The following is a 16,110-nucleotide window of genomic DNA, read 5'->3' as shown; positions in this document are numbered from 1 at the left end:
GGGTTTGGTGACTATTTTTCCTCTTATGCAAAACCAGCTTTAATATGCATAAGCCAGATAAAAGGGGACCTCCCTAGAAATGACAGTTAATTGTGCTCCAAAGTACAATCTACTATTACATAAACTGCCCATTATAAATGTGCAGAGTCTTTTGCTATTGTAGTTAAAGAGCTTGTTGTCTAAAGAGAATACATAATGAACAAGTGGGTCTAAGGGAACAACATTTGCATCATAAACTAGTGTAATTGCAGGTTAATTGTAGAAAGGCTTTTTTGAGTACATTTAGGATAAAAAAAGTTTGAATTTGCTGCACCATTCCTCTTTTCAGCAGATGAACAGGCAAAGTGTCCTTAAACATTGCACAATTTCCTTAGGGCAAAAGAGAAATCCTATCTATCTATTGCATTATCCAACTGATAAAACTCTTGTCTTTCTCATCGGCTGCCACCTGTTAATACATTTTCACCCCCAATGTTTTTCCTCTTTCCGCTCCGTTAGATGCCCTTGCTTTGGTAAACGCAAATATCTCTTCCCCTAATCATGCACAGTTAAATGATTCCAAATAAAGCATCAGATGTGAGCTCACCCATGGAGAACACTGAGCAAACTAGATTGCGTTTTCTTTCCAATTAACCACTATGTAACACACATTGTATTCGCAGGTACCACTTGACGTCTGCAGTCTCACTTTCTCTAGCTCGGGCCATCAATGAACAAAGCAAAACAAGCTTGTTAACCTAATCAGATTTATTGACGAGTGGTGCCTAGAGCATTGCCAAAGAATTGCCTCTTAAGAGAATGGTTTGTATCCAAGGGGGGCGCATTTCTGGCTATTTATTTCAGCACAAGAGTAGAGCACATTGGTTCTTCAACATCTCAGATTGGAATGAGACTAAAGTTAATTTAACAAATGCTGCACCACTGTCTTCATTAATTAACACTTGGGAAAATTTCCACTGAAATGTAGGAGGGGCCTTTCCTGCTGTCTTTCTATTATGACAATGGCAAACAGCTCCCAAGAAAAAAAACAAAAACAACAACATATTTTTCTGGAGATAGGAGCATATCCACCGGTTTGGAACTGACACTGGTAATAGATCATCAAGCTTTAGTGTTTTAAAGGGAGAATTTCCCCCTGTTCTTAAAATGTGCAATGAAATTGTTCCAAAAATCAAATTAACCAGATGCAAGCTGTGTGGTGGACATCGCTGGTCACATTTGGTTATGCTCTCCCTGGCCTTAACAAGCAACCCTGTCAGAATGGGGGATAAAAAAATACAAAAATGTGCCTGGACTTCTGAAGATCAAAGAGGTGATATGAATTCTTAAAATGGGTAGCTTTTTCCATTTTAAAATGCACATGAATTTGTTATGTCGCAACACACTTGGGGTCAGTCTAGATGAACATTACTATTGTTGCTGCTCCCACTAAAGATGTGGTTTTGACTGATGCAGGCTGTTAAACCAGAACCTGACCTTATCCTTTAAGTGTGTTGGTGTAACTGTATGAACTGTGTGCACTGGGCTAGAGCACGGCTTTTTCTCCTTATACGCTCTGCTCAGGGACAGATGTGGATAAAAGCTTTATGGCTTGTACCAAATGGGGCACATAATTGAAGAGAGCCTCCATGATAAACTGCAACTTTTGGGGTACTTTAGCCTGGCAGTGCGTGCAATGTCTGCAAGTGTCTGTATCTGGAAGAACTGAGATTTAACAATGTGTTTCACTGTCTGTCCCAAGGGAATGTCCAACACTTAGTTCAATTATGATATGAAAGATTGGAAGCAAGTAAAATGTGTATCCATATTATCATGCTATATACTGAGCATCACTAACTACAAAGCTGCAGCATTGACAGGCACACAATTCAGCACTAATTCAGCACTAATAAAAATCTCTGGGACAACATCTTATCGATTGGCTGTGCTTGCCTGGGGGCCCTTAACATGAGAGCATTAGAGAGTGCGTCTGCATGTCACACTACAGCACTGGGCTCCCGTGTCCTTGTAATTCGTCTGATCCCAGCAGTGGACGTGGGATCCCCATATCAGTCTATTATAGGAATACAGTAACAAAGAACAGATTACAGGTAGCATGCAAACACACCAGAAATGATCTCAAAGTGGATGCAAATGTGACCGAGTCTCAAAGAGAAATGCAAGCCACAGCCCAGATAGCATCGACAAACTGCTGTAGCGGAGCCCATGTATGCGCTACTTCACGTTACCACAGATGCCTCTTTAATTTGGGTCTAGGACGGTGGGATAATAAAGGGAATGAGGAAAAACAGCGATCCCACAAAAGCAACACATAAAACGGGGCGCTATCTTTACAGTAGTGTCTCTAAGTGTTAGATTTAGCCCTGGTGCCTGTGATCAATCTGCAGAGATTTGTCCCACGGTATAAACAGAATGATTAGGTTAACTCACCTGCTTTTACTGAAGACCATACGCGCTCCGTGTCCACATTTGCTCCATCGCATGCCCGTCACTTTCGATCCTCACGGCAGGTGCGCGCGATATCTCTGAGGTTTCACTATCACACAGATCTTTACTCTTATCTGCTGCTTTGCACAGTCTGTGTGCTTTGCGCATTCACGACGCCAAGGTCAGGAGCGCCATCGGTTTTAATGGAGCGCCCACCACAGAGATCCGCACGGCGCCCACTGCCAGCGCGTTACTAGGCAACCACTGGGATACGCCAGTGCATTAAATTCAGTCTGAACCACCGACAAAATCCCAATTTAGAAACCATTAACTAAACACCTTAACCCCGGACAGCACACGCTGTATGCTCACACCCTTTGTGCTCAAAGCATCGCCACCAGCTCACAAACAAGTGGCTTTATTCTCCAAGTGTGCAGCCAGCAAGGGGACTGAATGCATGCGAGCAGCCTTATTTGCTCAATTAACAAAGGACTGCGAACACATCACGCCTCATGGCACAGCCCGAGCTTTTAGAGGGACCTTGGCATGAAAGAAAACTTCCATTATCCAAACGCCTCCCCAGTGGCTACAGAGTAGTAATTTTTCTATTTAAATATGAGCCCCTTGTAATTGCAGCCTATAAGATAGAGCTGCTATTAATTAGTCAGAGCAGTTGTCACGTCACAATTAGGGCTGCTCCCCAAACCGCAGTGCCGCGGAGCCATCGCATCGCCTGACGCTCTACATGCACTAACAAGCTGCTTGGATGGCAGAGCACAGGTACCATGCACCCTGGTCACGACTGTGAGCACTTGTTTGAGTGGCAGGATGGTCTCTGTGGAGTGCTTGGACCCCTGCTCTGGAGAGGGATGGTTCTCATTGTTGCTGTGAAAAACAACCTTCACATGTAAACGTTACAAGTTCATTGTAGCCAAGTTAAGCTTTGTTCAGCAGGAAAGGAAGATATTGTTCTGGAGCTGCTGACAAAGCAAAAGGTTTTCATTTATGTAGTTTCTTCTCTGTCATGTTTGGTGGCATGAGAATCTCATAAGTTTATGAGGGATGGTGCATATTGATATAGTGGAGACAACTCACAAAACTGTAGGCCATTTCAAAATGCCATTAAAGGATGGTAATTAATTAGGAAAAGTTAAACAAGTGATTTTATCTTATTTACTCTTAAATTAAACCACCACTATGACCCTCATACAGGTCAATATCAGGTATGTATACCCAAAAAAGTCCATTTCAAAAGAGAGTGGTTAATTAGCACTCCACTTCAGCTCTTTACAGACATGGACTGGGTCTCCTCGATGTGGGTGCTGAATCAGCTTGATTAGGGGAGCGATCCCACAGCTTCCGCAGACATGGGTGCACATAGGATTTCATGCTTAGCGGCATTATTTTCTTGAAGACAACTGAGGACAGTAAACCAGCAACAAAACAGTTTAATGAAAGACTTCTCTTTCCAATTCCTTTGAATACTCATTTTATAAACTGAAATGTTTTGTACACAGAAACACATGGTCTAAGTGAATGTATGTGGATGCTGTTAGTATTTGTCTAATCTTTAACTTTACTTGAATGTGTGCGTTTTTTGATCCAGTAGCCATCACAGCTACATCCAACAACTGATCAGTGGAAGTATCAACCAATTTTAGATTTTAACATCTAACCTAAATAAAAGGTTTTGGAAACCATTTAAATGTGTATTTCACCATTATTTTATCCAGACACTGATTTGGTATCTCATCTGCATTCCTACGGCCTATGACCCTAATGGACTTGGAAATTGAACCTGCATCCTTCTAGTTATGAAGCATGTTGCTTGATTGACTGATTCAGTGATAATCAATATCAATATGATCAGAGAAAGAAATTGGATAATGTTATGTTTTCAGTGGCCCTGATTAAAAGTATGCTTTGTTTCTGTTCCTGAAATCATTACAGAAAGACATTTTTATTTATATTTTTAAACAAATCAAATTGAATTGAAAAAATTAAGACTTGAGGAAAAATATAAATTTTGTTTACATATCACTCTGCCTATAGCCTCAGGTTATGTCCACCTTGGACAGTGTCAAGTTGCAAAGCAGATACACACAGGCAATTCTTTGTTCGACTACAAATATTTGACATTACGCATACTCCCACTGTCACCCATAAATAGCAGAGCTGACATAAAGGATATATTATATAGTTATAATTAACAGTTGGGGATTAATGTTTGTAATAACAATAATAAAGGCAATTTCTTTTATTTTAGCAGTGATAAGATTAATTATTTTATCTCTTTTCAATGATTTAAAGTCTTGTTTCTTCAGAAGTTGTAATATGGTGACTTTATGGTATCTAATTGCTGCACTTCACACACCTATTTATTAGACCCCCCTCCAGTAAAGTGGTTTCCATTTTAATTGTCCCCTGTCTGAAAAAGGGTCAGATTTGTCTTTGTTGTACTAGAGTCCCTGGTCTTTCCTTCCGATCCCTCTTTTCCTCTGCTTTGTTGTGTTGAACCTGACGTAGAGCCTGCCAAGTACTAAGAGCCTAGAACATAAGTGTACCCAAATAACTCAAGCACTCTCCCAGTTCTCACACAACCATTTCACTACATTATAGATATGACACAGGTTGCCAGTCTTTTATGAGGATCCAATTTTTGGCGCAGTATTCTTTCCCATATATTTTAATGTATAGTGGCTTCGTTAATCAATGGGTTTATATCATAGTATTTTCAAATAGATGTGAGAAGAACAGTGTAAATTAATCCAAGCGCTGCTTTTGTTTCCCGAATAAACCATAAATAGATTGGTTTAGGTTATATGAAACTTTAATGAACCCCAGGGGGAAAGTGGGTCATGGCAGCCCAACAGGAGAAGATACACTGCAGGTATTCAAATGATGAGCACAACAAGAGAGAAAATAGTGCACATAGAGATGTGATCAGCAGAAGGTAGGCTGCTATAGCACATATTATAGTAAAATGTCCTACATTTGAGAACTGAAGTTATCCCCTCCCACTATTACGATAATCACATCATGGCTTCAATCATGCATATTTTATAAGCATTCTACAATTTGATCAACAGGCAATTGTTAAAAAGCAACAGGAATAGTACTTTCCTTTCAAAGTTTAAACAAAAGAAACACAAATAAATTATTTAGCTAATAATTAATTAACTAAACTAACCTTAGTTTGCAAACACATCCACCCAGCGCCTCTACTCACAATAGTGGTTGGACATACATTAGGCACGAAATGACAGCCACGCTTCTGATAGAGTGCCCTAGGGCAGCGGTGGCTGTAAAAGTGGTGACCATTAACAACAAATCGATCAAATTTACCATTTAGCAATTCCGTCCATTTACCTTTTCCTATTCCAGTATGAGCCGGAGCAGCCCTGCAGACAAACTTCAGGGATTACACTCCGCTTGTGTTCCCGTGATGCTTTGGACGTTAATGTTAGTCATTTGTTTCCAGGCTGATGTTTTAGGAGAGATACACACATTAAATGGTTAAAGTTGATAGTTGGACTAGCGGTGTTGTTGTGCGTGGTATAAGCGGTGTGTTTGCATAGTTTTAGGCAGCGTTAGCTGTGGCAGGAAGCTAAGAAGAAGAAGAAGAAGCTTAGCGGAGCAACACACGAGAGGAAGCAACAACTGCTGTCGCGGCGGGAGAAAGTCAAAGTTACTATACCACTGAGTCCTGCATTTTTAGGATTAAAACATGGAAATACCGGGTTTGGGAAAAGAAAGACTGGTTGTGCCGACAGATTTTACAAAGCGTGAGTTCAAAAGCTGTCAATATAAACTGGATTGAATGCAATGTACTCTTCATATGCTGCTTTTGTGCTGCTAAACTAAACTAAGCCTAACTTTATAGGCACATTATGTCATTTTTGGCCGCCATGCTGGATGTTTTTGCTTTGACTGTAATGTTCCACAGTACGACATGAATCGTATCTAGCTCCATGGTGGCACTTCAGTGACGGCAATAGTTCAGAAATACAACTAGATCTGTTGAGAAGTTACCCCACTCACAATAAGAATGCACGTTTCCAGTAGGGTTTGGTACAGAACACCTTTAACTGAATACATGCAAGAAAAATACATTTAATGCCATACTGCGGAACATTCCAGGCCAAAGCATTACCATCTACGGAGACTTGCAGGTGGCATACACTCCATCAGAAAAGTCCCACAATGCACCTTTTAATTGTCACACGTATTTCCTCACAGGTAAGGTCCAGGACAACCTTGTGCCTCCATCACATTTTGCATCTGTTTCTTCTGCTGGAGCGCAAATATCAACAACAGGAGGGAAGATGCCAGTAACAGCTACTCCAATTAACTGGACCAAACCTAGTCTAACCTCATTACCCACTGCAGACCATAGCCAGAGCAGTTATTGGCTCGCCATCTCCCAGACACAACAGGAAATATTAGAACTCAAGAAGGAGAATCAAAGGCTAATGGTGCTACAAGATGAAAATATAAGTAGAAACAAAGTGATAGATTATAATCCAAGGTATGTGATGAGATGCATGAAATGCATTATGTTTCTTTTTATTTTCAAGAAAACTCTTAAGACCAGGCATGTTTTATGTATGAAATGTATTAAAAGTCTTTATTTAATTAGGCTAACTAATTCAAATCACAAATTGAATAACATCTAATACCCTATGAGAGCATTGGCTTCTGTTTTGTCTTGCAACTATTAACGCCCAGCTACCAATGAGCACCTTTAATTGTTTAGCGACAAAAACTTCATGAGCATTTTGGATCTTTTCTACATTGTTGTATTATTAATTATGTCTATATTTTAATGCCAATGGATAGGAGTGAACAGTGGGTATCACAGTGGCGTCTGGAGTCTGAGAATTACAAGGCTGAAGCTGATAGGTTGAAAGGGCAGGTGCAGACATTGAAAGAAGCAGCCATCGCACACAGAGAGGAGATAAGGGATAAAGACATAATACTAAACAGGTAGGCTCATCACTGGTCAAGTACTTAGTACTTTGTAGTGACAATAACATCTAAATATAAGTGTTGCATTCTAAACAGACAAGCACACGAGTTGGAAATGATGCGTGAGGAGCTGCATAAGACTAAAGCAGAACTTGGCCTTGTCAGAGAAGAGCTGTCTCAAGCTAAAGTACAGAAAGAACAAATATGTTCAAAGGTAAAACTGAAACACTGGCTAGGTTTACATGCACTTTCAAAATCTAATCACTATCTGCTTTCTGGATTTCTCAGATTAGAAATGTCATGTAAACTATTATCTGATGCAAGTAATCAGATTTCTTTCTCATTGTTCACAGCTGTGCAGATTTTCACAAGGAAAATTGTGTAAAAAAAAAGCTAATGTGGCAAAGGCAAAAATGAAAGAGAATGTTAAAGATTTTTTTTTTTTATTTAAACTGATTGTACATTGTCCCCCCTCAGTATGATAATTTAAACAGAAAGTCAAATGAGGAAATCCAAAAGCTCAACAGGGACTTGGAGCTCACCAGGGAGGAGGCTAAGGCCTTGAGTTTGAAAGCAGACCAGTGCAGGCTACAGGCAGTGGAGACGATCGAACAGCAAACCCAAAGATTGTCAAAACAAATGGAGGAGTTGCAGAAAAATCAGGAAACTGAGGTATGTTACAGTTTTTGGTATAAACTATAATATCAAGCGGTGTCCTGGAACTGCATTCTTAAAATGTCTTTCAGATACAAGAGATGACTGCCTCACATAGTGCTGACCTGCAAAAGACAGTGAGAGAAAACCGTGAACTACATGACCGACTTCAGATCATGTCTTCAGAGGTGCTGCTGCACAAAGGCAGGCTGACAGAAGTATCAGCTGAAAACGAAGGCCTCAAAGATCATTTAGGGTGCCATGTTTAATCTTTTAGGAAAATATATGAAGGCTTTTTTAGACTTCTTTCTAATTAAGAAGTGAACTCTGGTAAGACTTTCCTTTTATGATGTTTTTGTTTCAGCCAAATTAGACAAGCCTTTGAGACACAGTCTGCAACACTGCATAGCCTCAGAAATTACATTGGCCAGCTTGCCCCTGAGAGTGGAGAGAGAGACCGACTTAATGAAGCAGTTGAGGTGCAGACAACATAAACACTATTGATTCCAATCAGCCTACTGTAAAGTAATTGCTTTTGTCAAAAGCCTTAGAAATGTTCTTTTAGGGAGATGTAAATAACCTGTGGAGAATATTCACTTTGTATTAATTAGGTATGTGTGATTATGTGTCAGAGACTGAACAAAGAGAAAGCAGCTCTTCAGACGACTGCCGAGCTTTTGACTATCAGACTCAACTCAGTTAATGAGATCCTCAACCTCCAAGAAGAAAAGCTAATAAAGAAGGTATTTGTACTGTACAGCAGTGTAAGCAGGTGATATCTAAGTACATATATTCATTATTATTTAATCACTTTATTTAGACTTTGTCAACTGCAGCACAATCTATAAACCTTTTTATGTTGTGAAAAATATTGTCTTAGACACTAGCTACATTTATTTCTCTTAAAATCTGCAAAAAGTGCTGTTTTCTTACAGTTCCTGTAGTAACTGTAGAATAACCTTGTGCCAGAACTCCACAGAATCGGTTGTGAAGAATGGATCTGAATCTCTGCATGTGCTGCAACTCTGGAGAGAAAAAGTCTTCAAATTGTGCGTTCAGCTTCGAACTAAAGACATTGAACTAAGAGGGAAGAAGCATGAACTACTTTCACAGGTATGGAATCAGCATCTATTACAAGTATTGTTATCACAAGTGTTTTGATATACTCTTATTTTATATTGTATGTTCCAGGTTAACGCAATAGCACAGCAGCTCCAGCAGGAGCAGCACCAGACCAGTGTGCTCCGGCACAGCCTAGAGGACAAGACTGCAGCTCTGGATCTGGAGCGGGTACAAAAAGAGGTTAGTCCTGAGCAGCTGATGTGATTTACATGGCTGTCTGAAATTTTGATGATGCACAATAAATATTGTGTTCCAGTAAAAAGTAATGAACGCATATACATTTTTACCACAGCAGAGGGTGCTGACTGCATGAGATTTTCTGCTAGTTTTGGTAGCTGCAGCTGGCAGGAAAGGCTCAGAATGTAGCATCATGGAAGTCTTGCACACTCAGTTATACAGACACTTTTTTCTCTTCAGACTTTGAAACAAGACTTGGCCCAGACTCAAAAGGAAAATTCCCAACTCAGGTTACAGACTGAGAAAGACCAGAAAGATCTAAAATATCTGGCAGAAGCTGTGCAAAGGTAGAAAAATTGGATTTATATATTATAAATATATATTATAATACATTTATTTTTTTGCAAAAGGCAAAACTAAAAACATACATTTTTTTTCTTTCTACAGGTTCAGTTTTGTTTTTAAAGAGAAGGTATCAGAGATGGACGTTGCTCAAACCAAACTGAATATGTGTGCACAAAGACTAACATTTGCCAAAAGACGAGTGGAGACAATTCAAGGTGTGCTACTTGAGACTGATAAACAAAAATCTCTCACAGCTCAGTGTTTGAAAGTGTCTGCTGATGTTTTGATTTTACAGGGCTCATCATGAGGAGAGCAGCTCTTCAGAAAGTGCAACTATCGACTAAACAAGCAGAACAAGCTGCTGACTGGTACAAATATTTCATTTTGCAATGTGTGGGCTGTTATTAAATATTTTATGCCAGGATGTTCTGAACTAAATTGTTAAAGAATTACTTTGTATTCTTTAACAGTATAATATGTTGGTTATACTGTACTGTTGTTCATGACATATTTCCTTTGCTCCAAGCTGACTTTGTCTTAAATTAATTGCGAATTAGTAGAACAAAACATTTTTAGTTGAACAAAACATTTTCACTAGACTAGATAAGACTAATATCTGTCTCATCTTTGGTATGTTCTTTGTTCACTGTGTCTCCTTTGTCTCCCTCAGCATCAGAAGCCTGCAGACAGAGCTGCGGTTGGTATCTGAGGAGAGAGACAGACTCACTCTGGAGCTCAAACGAACCCCGGAGCTAATTGAGAAAGCCCTCTCCGATCTCAAAGAACAATGTAACATCCTATTGCACAGATGGGTAGATTTGATCTGTTTACTACTTGTTTGTCTAACTTTCCCTAAATGCCTCATCTGTCTGTAGATGAAGGCAGACTGGTGCAGAAGCAGCAGGACTTGGAGCACAGTTTTGTGGACATCCAGGAGGCCGTATGTGAGCGGGACCAGGCCCAGAGGAGGGCAGAGCTGATCCAGGAGCAGCTGCAGCAGACCGAGGTCAAACTGGAGCGCCTCAGCTATGAGCTCCTCTCTCAGCAGGAGAGCAGCCAGAGAGGTGACACTCGTCTCTACATTTTACACCAAATCCCTTTCATCACAGCCCTCCACAGGACATGAGCTACACTGTCCACTCTTCACACCAGCAGACAGGATTAAGTGGCATGCTCAAGAGCACGGTGGCAGTGCAGAGGCTTTCACCGCCTCTCAGACACTTTTTCACAGTTAGTTTAGGGATGTGCTCCAGTCACTCTACAAAGTGAGGAAGATTTAATGCAACGGGAATCAATTGCACACCAGCTTTAGTATTTAAAGTCATATAAAATATATTTTGTTACTTTTTCTTATGGTTTACAGACATAAACAGAATAATATCATATTATTTGTAGGTTATAACTTCCGTACATGTCTAAAATGTATAAAATTTGAATAATGCACTGTACAGCGTCTTTCAGTGTCCAAAAAAGCTCCATATAAATTTGATGCATTATTATAAAATTTTTATGTCTAGGCCAACCAAGTATCTATTTATCAACTCCAAATGCAGTCAGTTCCAGAGTGTCCCTGAAGATCTGTTTTCATCTTGTCTGTTCTTTTTTGTGCAGCCCTAGAGGAGAGGGTGTTTGAGATTGAGGAATGCTGTGCTGCAAAGTTAAAAGAGATGGAGGATCAAGTCAATAGAGCCAGAGCTGAGCATACCAGAGCAGGTAAGAGGAGGAGGAGGAGCTGCACAGTCTCTCCACACAGGGGAATAGTTGTGTCTGAGATGCAGACAGCCATCTAATATGATCTCAACTGTTTGCACTGTATATATCATTTACTCATGGCTTCTGCTCTGTCTGTATTGTCTCCCACAGTAATGACGCTGCGGCACTTTGAGAGACAGGCGACCAAAAAGAAAAAACATTTGCAAAGGGACCATGCACATCGCGAGGTACATGAAATTAGTTTTAAGCGTTGTTTGACAACACAAAATTATGACTCAATTTTTTTTTTTCTATAAAAACGGGTTCTATGTTTATTGTGTGTACCTGTTATTTGGCTCTAAAGAATAATGAACGTCTCATTTGTTCTTGTAGTATGTTAACGTGTGCTTTTATTAGCTGAATACATTAGCATATGACTCATTAATAATACTAACACTTTTTTTTATCAGCAGCATAATCATTGTGCTATTTGTTCATTTCAGCTTGTGTCTTGTGTACAACCTTTTTCAATTAGAAAAGTGTTTTATAGAGGGAGATGTAAAAATATTTTAATATTGCATATTAAAAATTACCTCAAAAAGAGACAGAAATGTATAATCTCCCACATGAGGGTATAAAGTAATATTTCTGCTTTTTTATTGGTAAATTTTATGATTCAGTCACATTTTAGCACATTCATGATGCATCATTAAAACATGTAAACAATACAATTTTTGTTTCTTGATCAGTTTTGTCCATATCGGCCTTCTGTACTATATTGTGTCATCCTATTTTAAGCTCATAAAACTTAAAGGCTTTACTGTATTTAAAACATGGTTATTCTTGCCTTTCATTTAGCCTGGTTTGTCGATTCCTATAAACATGGCTGTACAACGCAGCGCTGCTCCGTGGGAACAAAGAGAACCCACTTCACAGACACCGACTCTGGGGCCAAAGGTTCAACTACCAGCAGATGGTGAGTCTCCTGCCCGAGCGTTACTACTGCCACCACTTGGTCTTATGAAACATACGGGGCATCCATTAGAGGCATTACATTTGACCGCTGTCCGTTTTCTATGCTGACAGCTCGTCTCCTGTCTGTGCTGGAGGAGCTTCAGAGCCTGAGTGCTGCAGTGGTTAACAGCTCAGAGGACTCAGCAGCAGAGGAGGAGGAGGAGGGACTGGTCGCTCAGGACAATAATAAAAAAGGTTCACATAGAGACGGACGTCATGGTGATGCTGAGGATGAGTGACTCAAACGAAGAGGCTGCTTTGTGTTTGCTAAAATGCAGCTAAAACATTTCCCATTGTAAAAGTTCTGTGTTTTATTTATACTTTTTCAGAATTAAGTTATTTCTATACTGAATAAAATAAATAGACTTTATTATATCTAGTTTCCTTGTACCTCATTTCCATGTATTTTTTAATTAGATTAATTGATACCCACTCTTGACATCAATTAAAAGAAATGCATATATATTTATTTAAATGGGACTTAGTTTCTGTGTAATACAAGTTAGAGATTGACTACTAACATTGCATTGAAAGCAGCAGCTAAGTGAAGCATTGGACCTGTATTAGCAAAACTAAAACTACTTTTGCTCTGCTCTGCTTATGAGATCTAGCAGATGATTCATAATGAAAAATCAATATACTCAATTCCAAGGTCCCTTTACAGAGGTCACTGCTAAAAAAATTCTGCACAGTGGAGATGCACAGTAATACACAGCATGATGACCATCTAATTGGTCAATTTGTCATGCTGTCATGACTGCTAATAAATGTTGCATTAGTTTAAAGTTCCACACTATGAGTTAAAAAGGTAATATAAAAAAAGACCAACAGAGAACTGAAGGCATAAGGCTAATACTGTCATGAGGTTCAAGGTTCAAGGCGTCTTTATTATCCTCGAGGGGGCTTTGGTTTGCAGCAGTATACAACACATACAGACCATATATATAGTATTACAAGTAATAGTAATAATAAATAGGTACAGTACAGGTTACAGAACTGGTTAAAAATGCCAGTAAACTAATGTATGTATTTCTCTGGAAATCTGGAAAAGTTGCACAGACAGCATCTTGTGACATATTTTTGCTATTCCAGAAAAGTATTGGGCAGTAAAAATGTAGGCCTATGATACCAGTCAAAGAAAGTACAAACATTAAATAATCTAAACTTAAACGATCAAATATGCTTTCAGCTTAAACCCACTAGAGGGCAATGTTGTCAAACGGTGACACCCACTGTGGAAGCATAGGTTTTATCTTCCTTTTATATGCAACATTTTGAGGACTTTTTACCCTTCAAAAGATATACTTTGTTTCAAATTGGTAATCGCTATGGCAACAATCCCCTTTTTTTAAAAAAAATTATTATTCAGAAATCCATGGAAATATCCTTAATGTTGTGTTACCGCTTAACCAAACTATTCTGCCCCATTACACCACAGCCTATTGGCGTCTAGATTACTAACCCAGTTAAATTGGATTCATGATTTTTCCATTATTAGCCATTCAGACTTGAGCACATATACGTATGTGCACATGCGTCCTGTGCTCAGGCCTCTGAACCAGCTCGTGGTTCAGAGAATAGATTTTAAAGCAGCTCTGTTTGTGAACAAGTATCTCCATGGACCAGCACCAAAGTACATCTCCCACATGTGACAGCCATGTATATCATCTCACACTCTGAGGACTTCAGGGACCGGCCTCCTGCTGGTGCCCAGAGTCAGGACTAAACATGGGGAATCAGCGTTTCAGTTTTATGCAGCTAAAACCTGGAACAGTCTTCCTGAAGATGTGAGACAGGCCTCTGCTTGACAATGTTTAAATCCAGGCTCAAAACATTTCTGTTTAGCTGTGCATATGACTGAAAGGTTTTTTATTCTGCACTTTTCTCCTTTAATGTTAATTTTATGATGATTATTTGTGATTATTTATGTTTTGATTTGTTGTATTGTGATTTTAATGATGTTTTAATGTTTTATTCTGTAAAGCACTCAGAATTACCTTGTGTACGAATTGTGCCGTACAATAAACTTGCCTTGCCATTAATAGTTGAGTATTTCCAACAAAGGCAGATTTTTTTCATTATTTTACCTAACTCCTTCATCACCTGAGTTTTGTTTCATTCATGCATTATGAAGTAATCAGTTTATTTTCAAGACTGATGCTCACTGACCTCGTTAGCTTTTGTTTTCCCAGTGTTTGGTTGTTTCTGACAAACTTGATCTGCATGTGTCCCTGTGGTTCTCGGGCTGAGACTGTCACAGTGCAGTGTGTCAAATGAGAACAGCTGCTGCTGTGAGGACGGCCTGTCGTCAAGACTGTGCATCAAAACAGGCCACAGTTTAGCCTATGGACCAGAGTGATCCAGGATGCACAACCGCCCAACTTGGAATAATATACTAATAATCTGTATATGAGAAATGATTAGATGATGCCTTTTTTCTAAATTGTTTCTTAACAAACAAATATTGTTTATTTGTTCTGAAATATTATGCCAAATATGCAATAAAAGAAAAAGTACAAAAAACCTTTTGATTAACCATAAAGATCAGACCAGTCAAAGCCACGCACTTTTATAATATGTAGGGACTAATTACACAACATACATGCTAGAACTGTAATGTCAAACTTGCCAAATATTCTCCTGCTAACCTGAATGGTTAAAATGATGAAATGCCTTGCTCTGGGTTGTTACAGGGGTGTCATAATGTAATATTTGTCCAGAATGATGTAGTGGTGGTCTTGTGGCCTCAGGTCTGAGCAGACTTGGACTTGGATGTGAGTTTGATGTGATGTGGTCAGTCAGAAGTGTGGAGCACCAGTGCAGAGTGCCAGGGCAGGAGGCCACGCTACAGGGCCAGAGCTGTGGACACAGGAGCGGCCTGAGCCAAGCCAACCAAGTAAGTAACACTATTTATAGATGCAGCCGATGTGGGGCATTGTTGGCGGGGAAAAGCAACAGTACAGTCTTACAGCAGTAGCCGCACACTTCTGCAGCTGTGCTCTTAAAACCAGTGGACAAAAATAGATATACCTACAAACTATGCACATCTACACAACACCTGAATATCAACAGAATAACTTCATTTTCTTAAGAACAAAGAGGTAACAAGTTTGTCTAGGTTGTCTGTTTGTTATCATTTTACATGCAAAGTGACATTCAACAAAAATGTGAAGATTCATAAGATAGATAAGACATTAATTGGTGAATTCAAAATAAAACATGATTTTAGCTTCTTTCCTTGTGTGCAGAATACTGGCATAGTTTGGTCAGACTAATGGAACATTTTACAATAAACACATTAGGAGCTTTTGTCTCAATTACAAAGATATTATGAATTCTAGTTTCAACGGCATCACGGTTGCCATTCTACTTACTTTCACCAGATCAAAAGAACAGGACCAAGCCAAGTTTGCATCAAGACTAAAATGGGCTCAATCTAGGACCAGTGTTAGACTGCAGCTAATACATTTATGTCACAAACTGATTAATAGGTTAAATTGCCATACATTTCAAATACCCTTTTCTACTCCACTAATGAGGGTAGAGAAATGTGCTAAATCCATTTTGTGTTCCATTTTGTGGCATGTGGTTCGCAGCAGAAGACAACAGCAGTTATCATGTCATCACAATAGCACGCTGCAGGCTCCACCTGTGCCAATCACACACTTGTTTGGAGGTGTAATTGCACTTTGCTTTTAGGACGGTCGGTGT

At 39.4% G+C, this 16,110-nt stretch overlaps 3 protein-coding genes across 3 annotated transcripts in view; 2 read left to right on the top strand and 1 right to left on the bottom strand.

The window, feature by feature from the left end:
* mtmr2 (myotubularin related protein 2) overlaps positions 1–16,110 on the bottom strand; it is a 91,712-nt gene that overhangs the window by 39,923 nt on the left and 35,679 nt on the right. The gene's annotated exons all lie outside the window — the stretch shown is intronic.
* On the top strand, positions 5,862–12,687 carry cchcr1 (coiled-coil alpha-helical rod protein 1). The gene is made up of 19 exons (XM_055226775.1): positions 5,862–6,212; positions 6,667–6,969; positions 7,257–7,413; positions 7,492–7,609; positions 7,873–8,067; positions 8,142–8,305; positions 8,414–8,528; positions 8,682–8,792; positions 9,019–9,162; positions 9,241–9,351; positions 9,589–9,695; positions 9,796–9,908; positions 9,989–10,061; positions 10,364–10,482; positions 10,569–10,757; positions 11,305–11,406; positions 11,557–11,633; positions 12,244–12,361; positions 12,472–12,687. The coding sequence occupies exons 1-19, from the start codon at positions 6,155–6,157 to the stop codon at positions 12,636–12,638; spliced, it is 2,541 nt and encodes an 846-aa protein (XP_055082750.1). The 5' UTR covers positions 5,862–6,154; the 3' UTR covers positions 12,639–12,687.
* LOC117381289 (glutamate receptor 3-like) overlaps positions 15,184–16,110 on the top strand; it is a 67,330-nt gene continuing 66,403 nt past the window's right edge. Inside the window, 1 exon segment of the mRNA XM_055226770.1 lies at positions 15,184–15,295. The gene's annotated coding sequence lies outside the window, so the exon portion shown is untranslated.

The sequence above is a fragment of the Periophthalmus magnuspinnatus genome, chromosome 14, assembly GCF_009829125.3.
Source record: "Periophthalmus magnuspinnatus isolate fPerMag1 chromosome 14, fPerMag1.2.pri, whole genome shotgun sequence".
In the NCBI taxonomy this organism is placed as follows: Eukaryota; Metazoa; Chordata; class Actinopteri; order Gobiiformes; family Gobiidae; genus Periophthalmus; species Periophthalmus magnuspinnatus.
The sequence above is the reverse complement of the archived record's forward strand: the minus strand, read 5'-3'. Positions and strand labels throughout refer to the sequence as shown.

Coding starts and splice junctions, on each gene's coding strand:
- cchcr1 (XM_055226775.1), top strand. CDS start 6,155: ATGGAAATACCGGGTTTGGGAAAAGAAAGACTGGTTGTGCCGACAGAT. Junction 7,610..7,872: donor AAGAACAAATATGTTCAAAG/GTAAAACTGAAA, acceptor GTCCCCCCTCAG/TATGATAATTTAAACAGAAA. Junction 9,352..9,588: donor TGGAGCGGGTACAAAAAGAG/GTTAGTCCTGAG, acceptor TTTTCTCTTCAG/ACTTTGAAACAAGACTTGGC.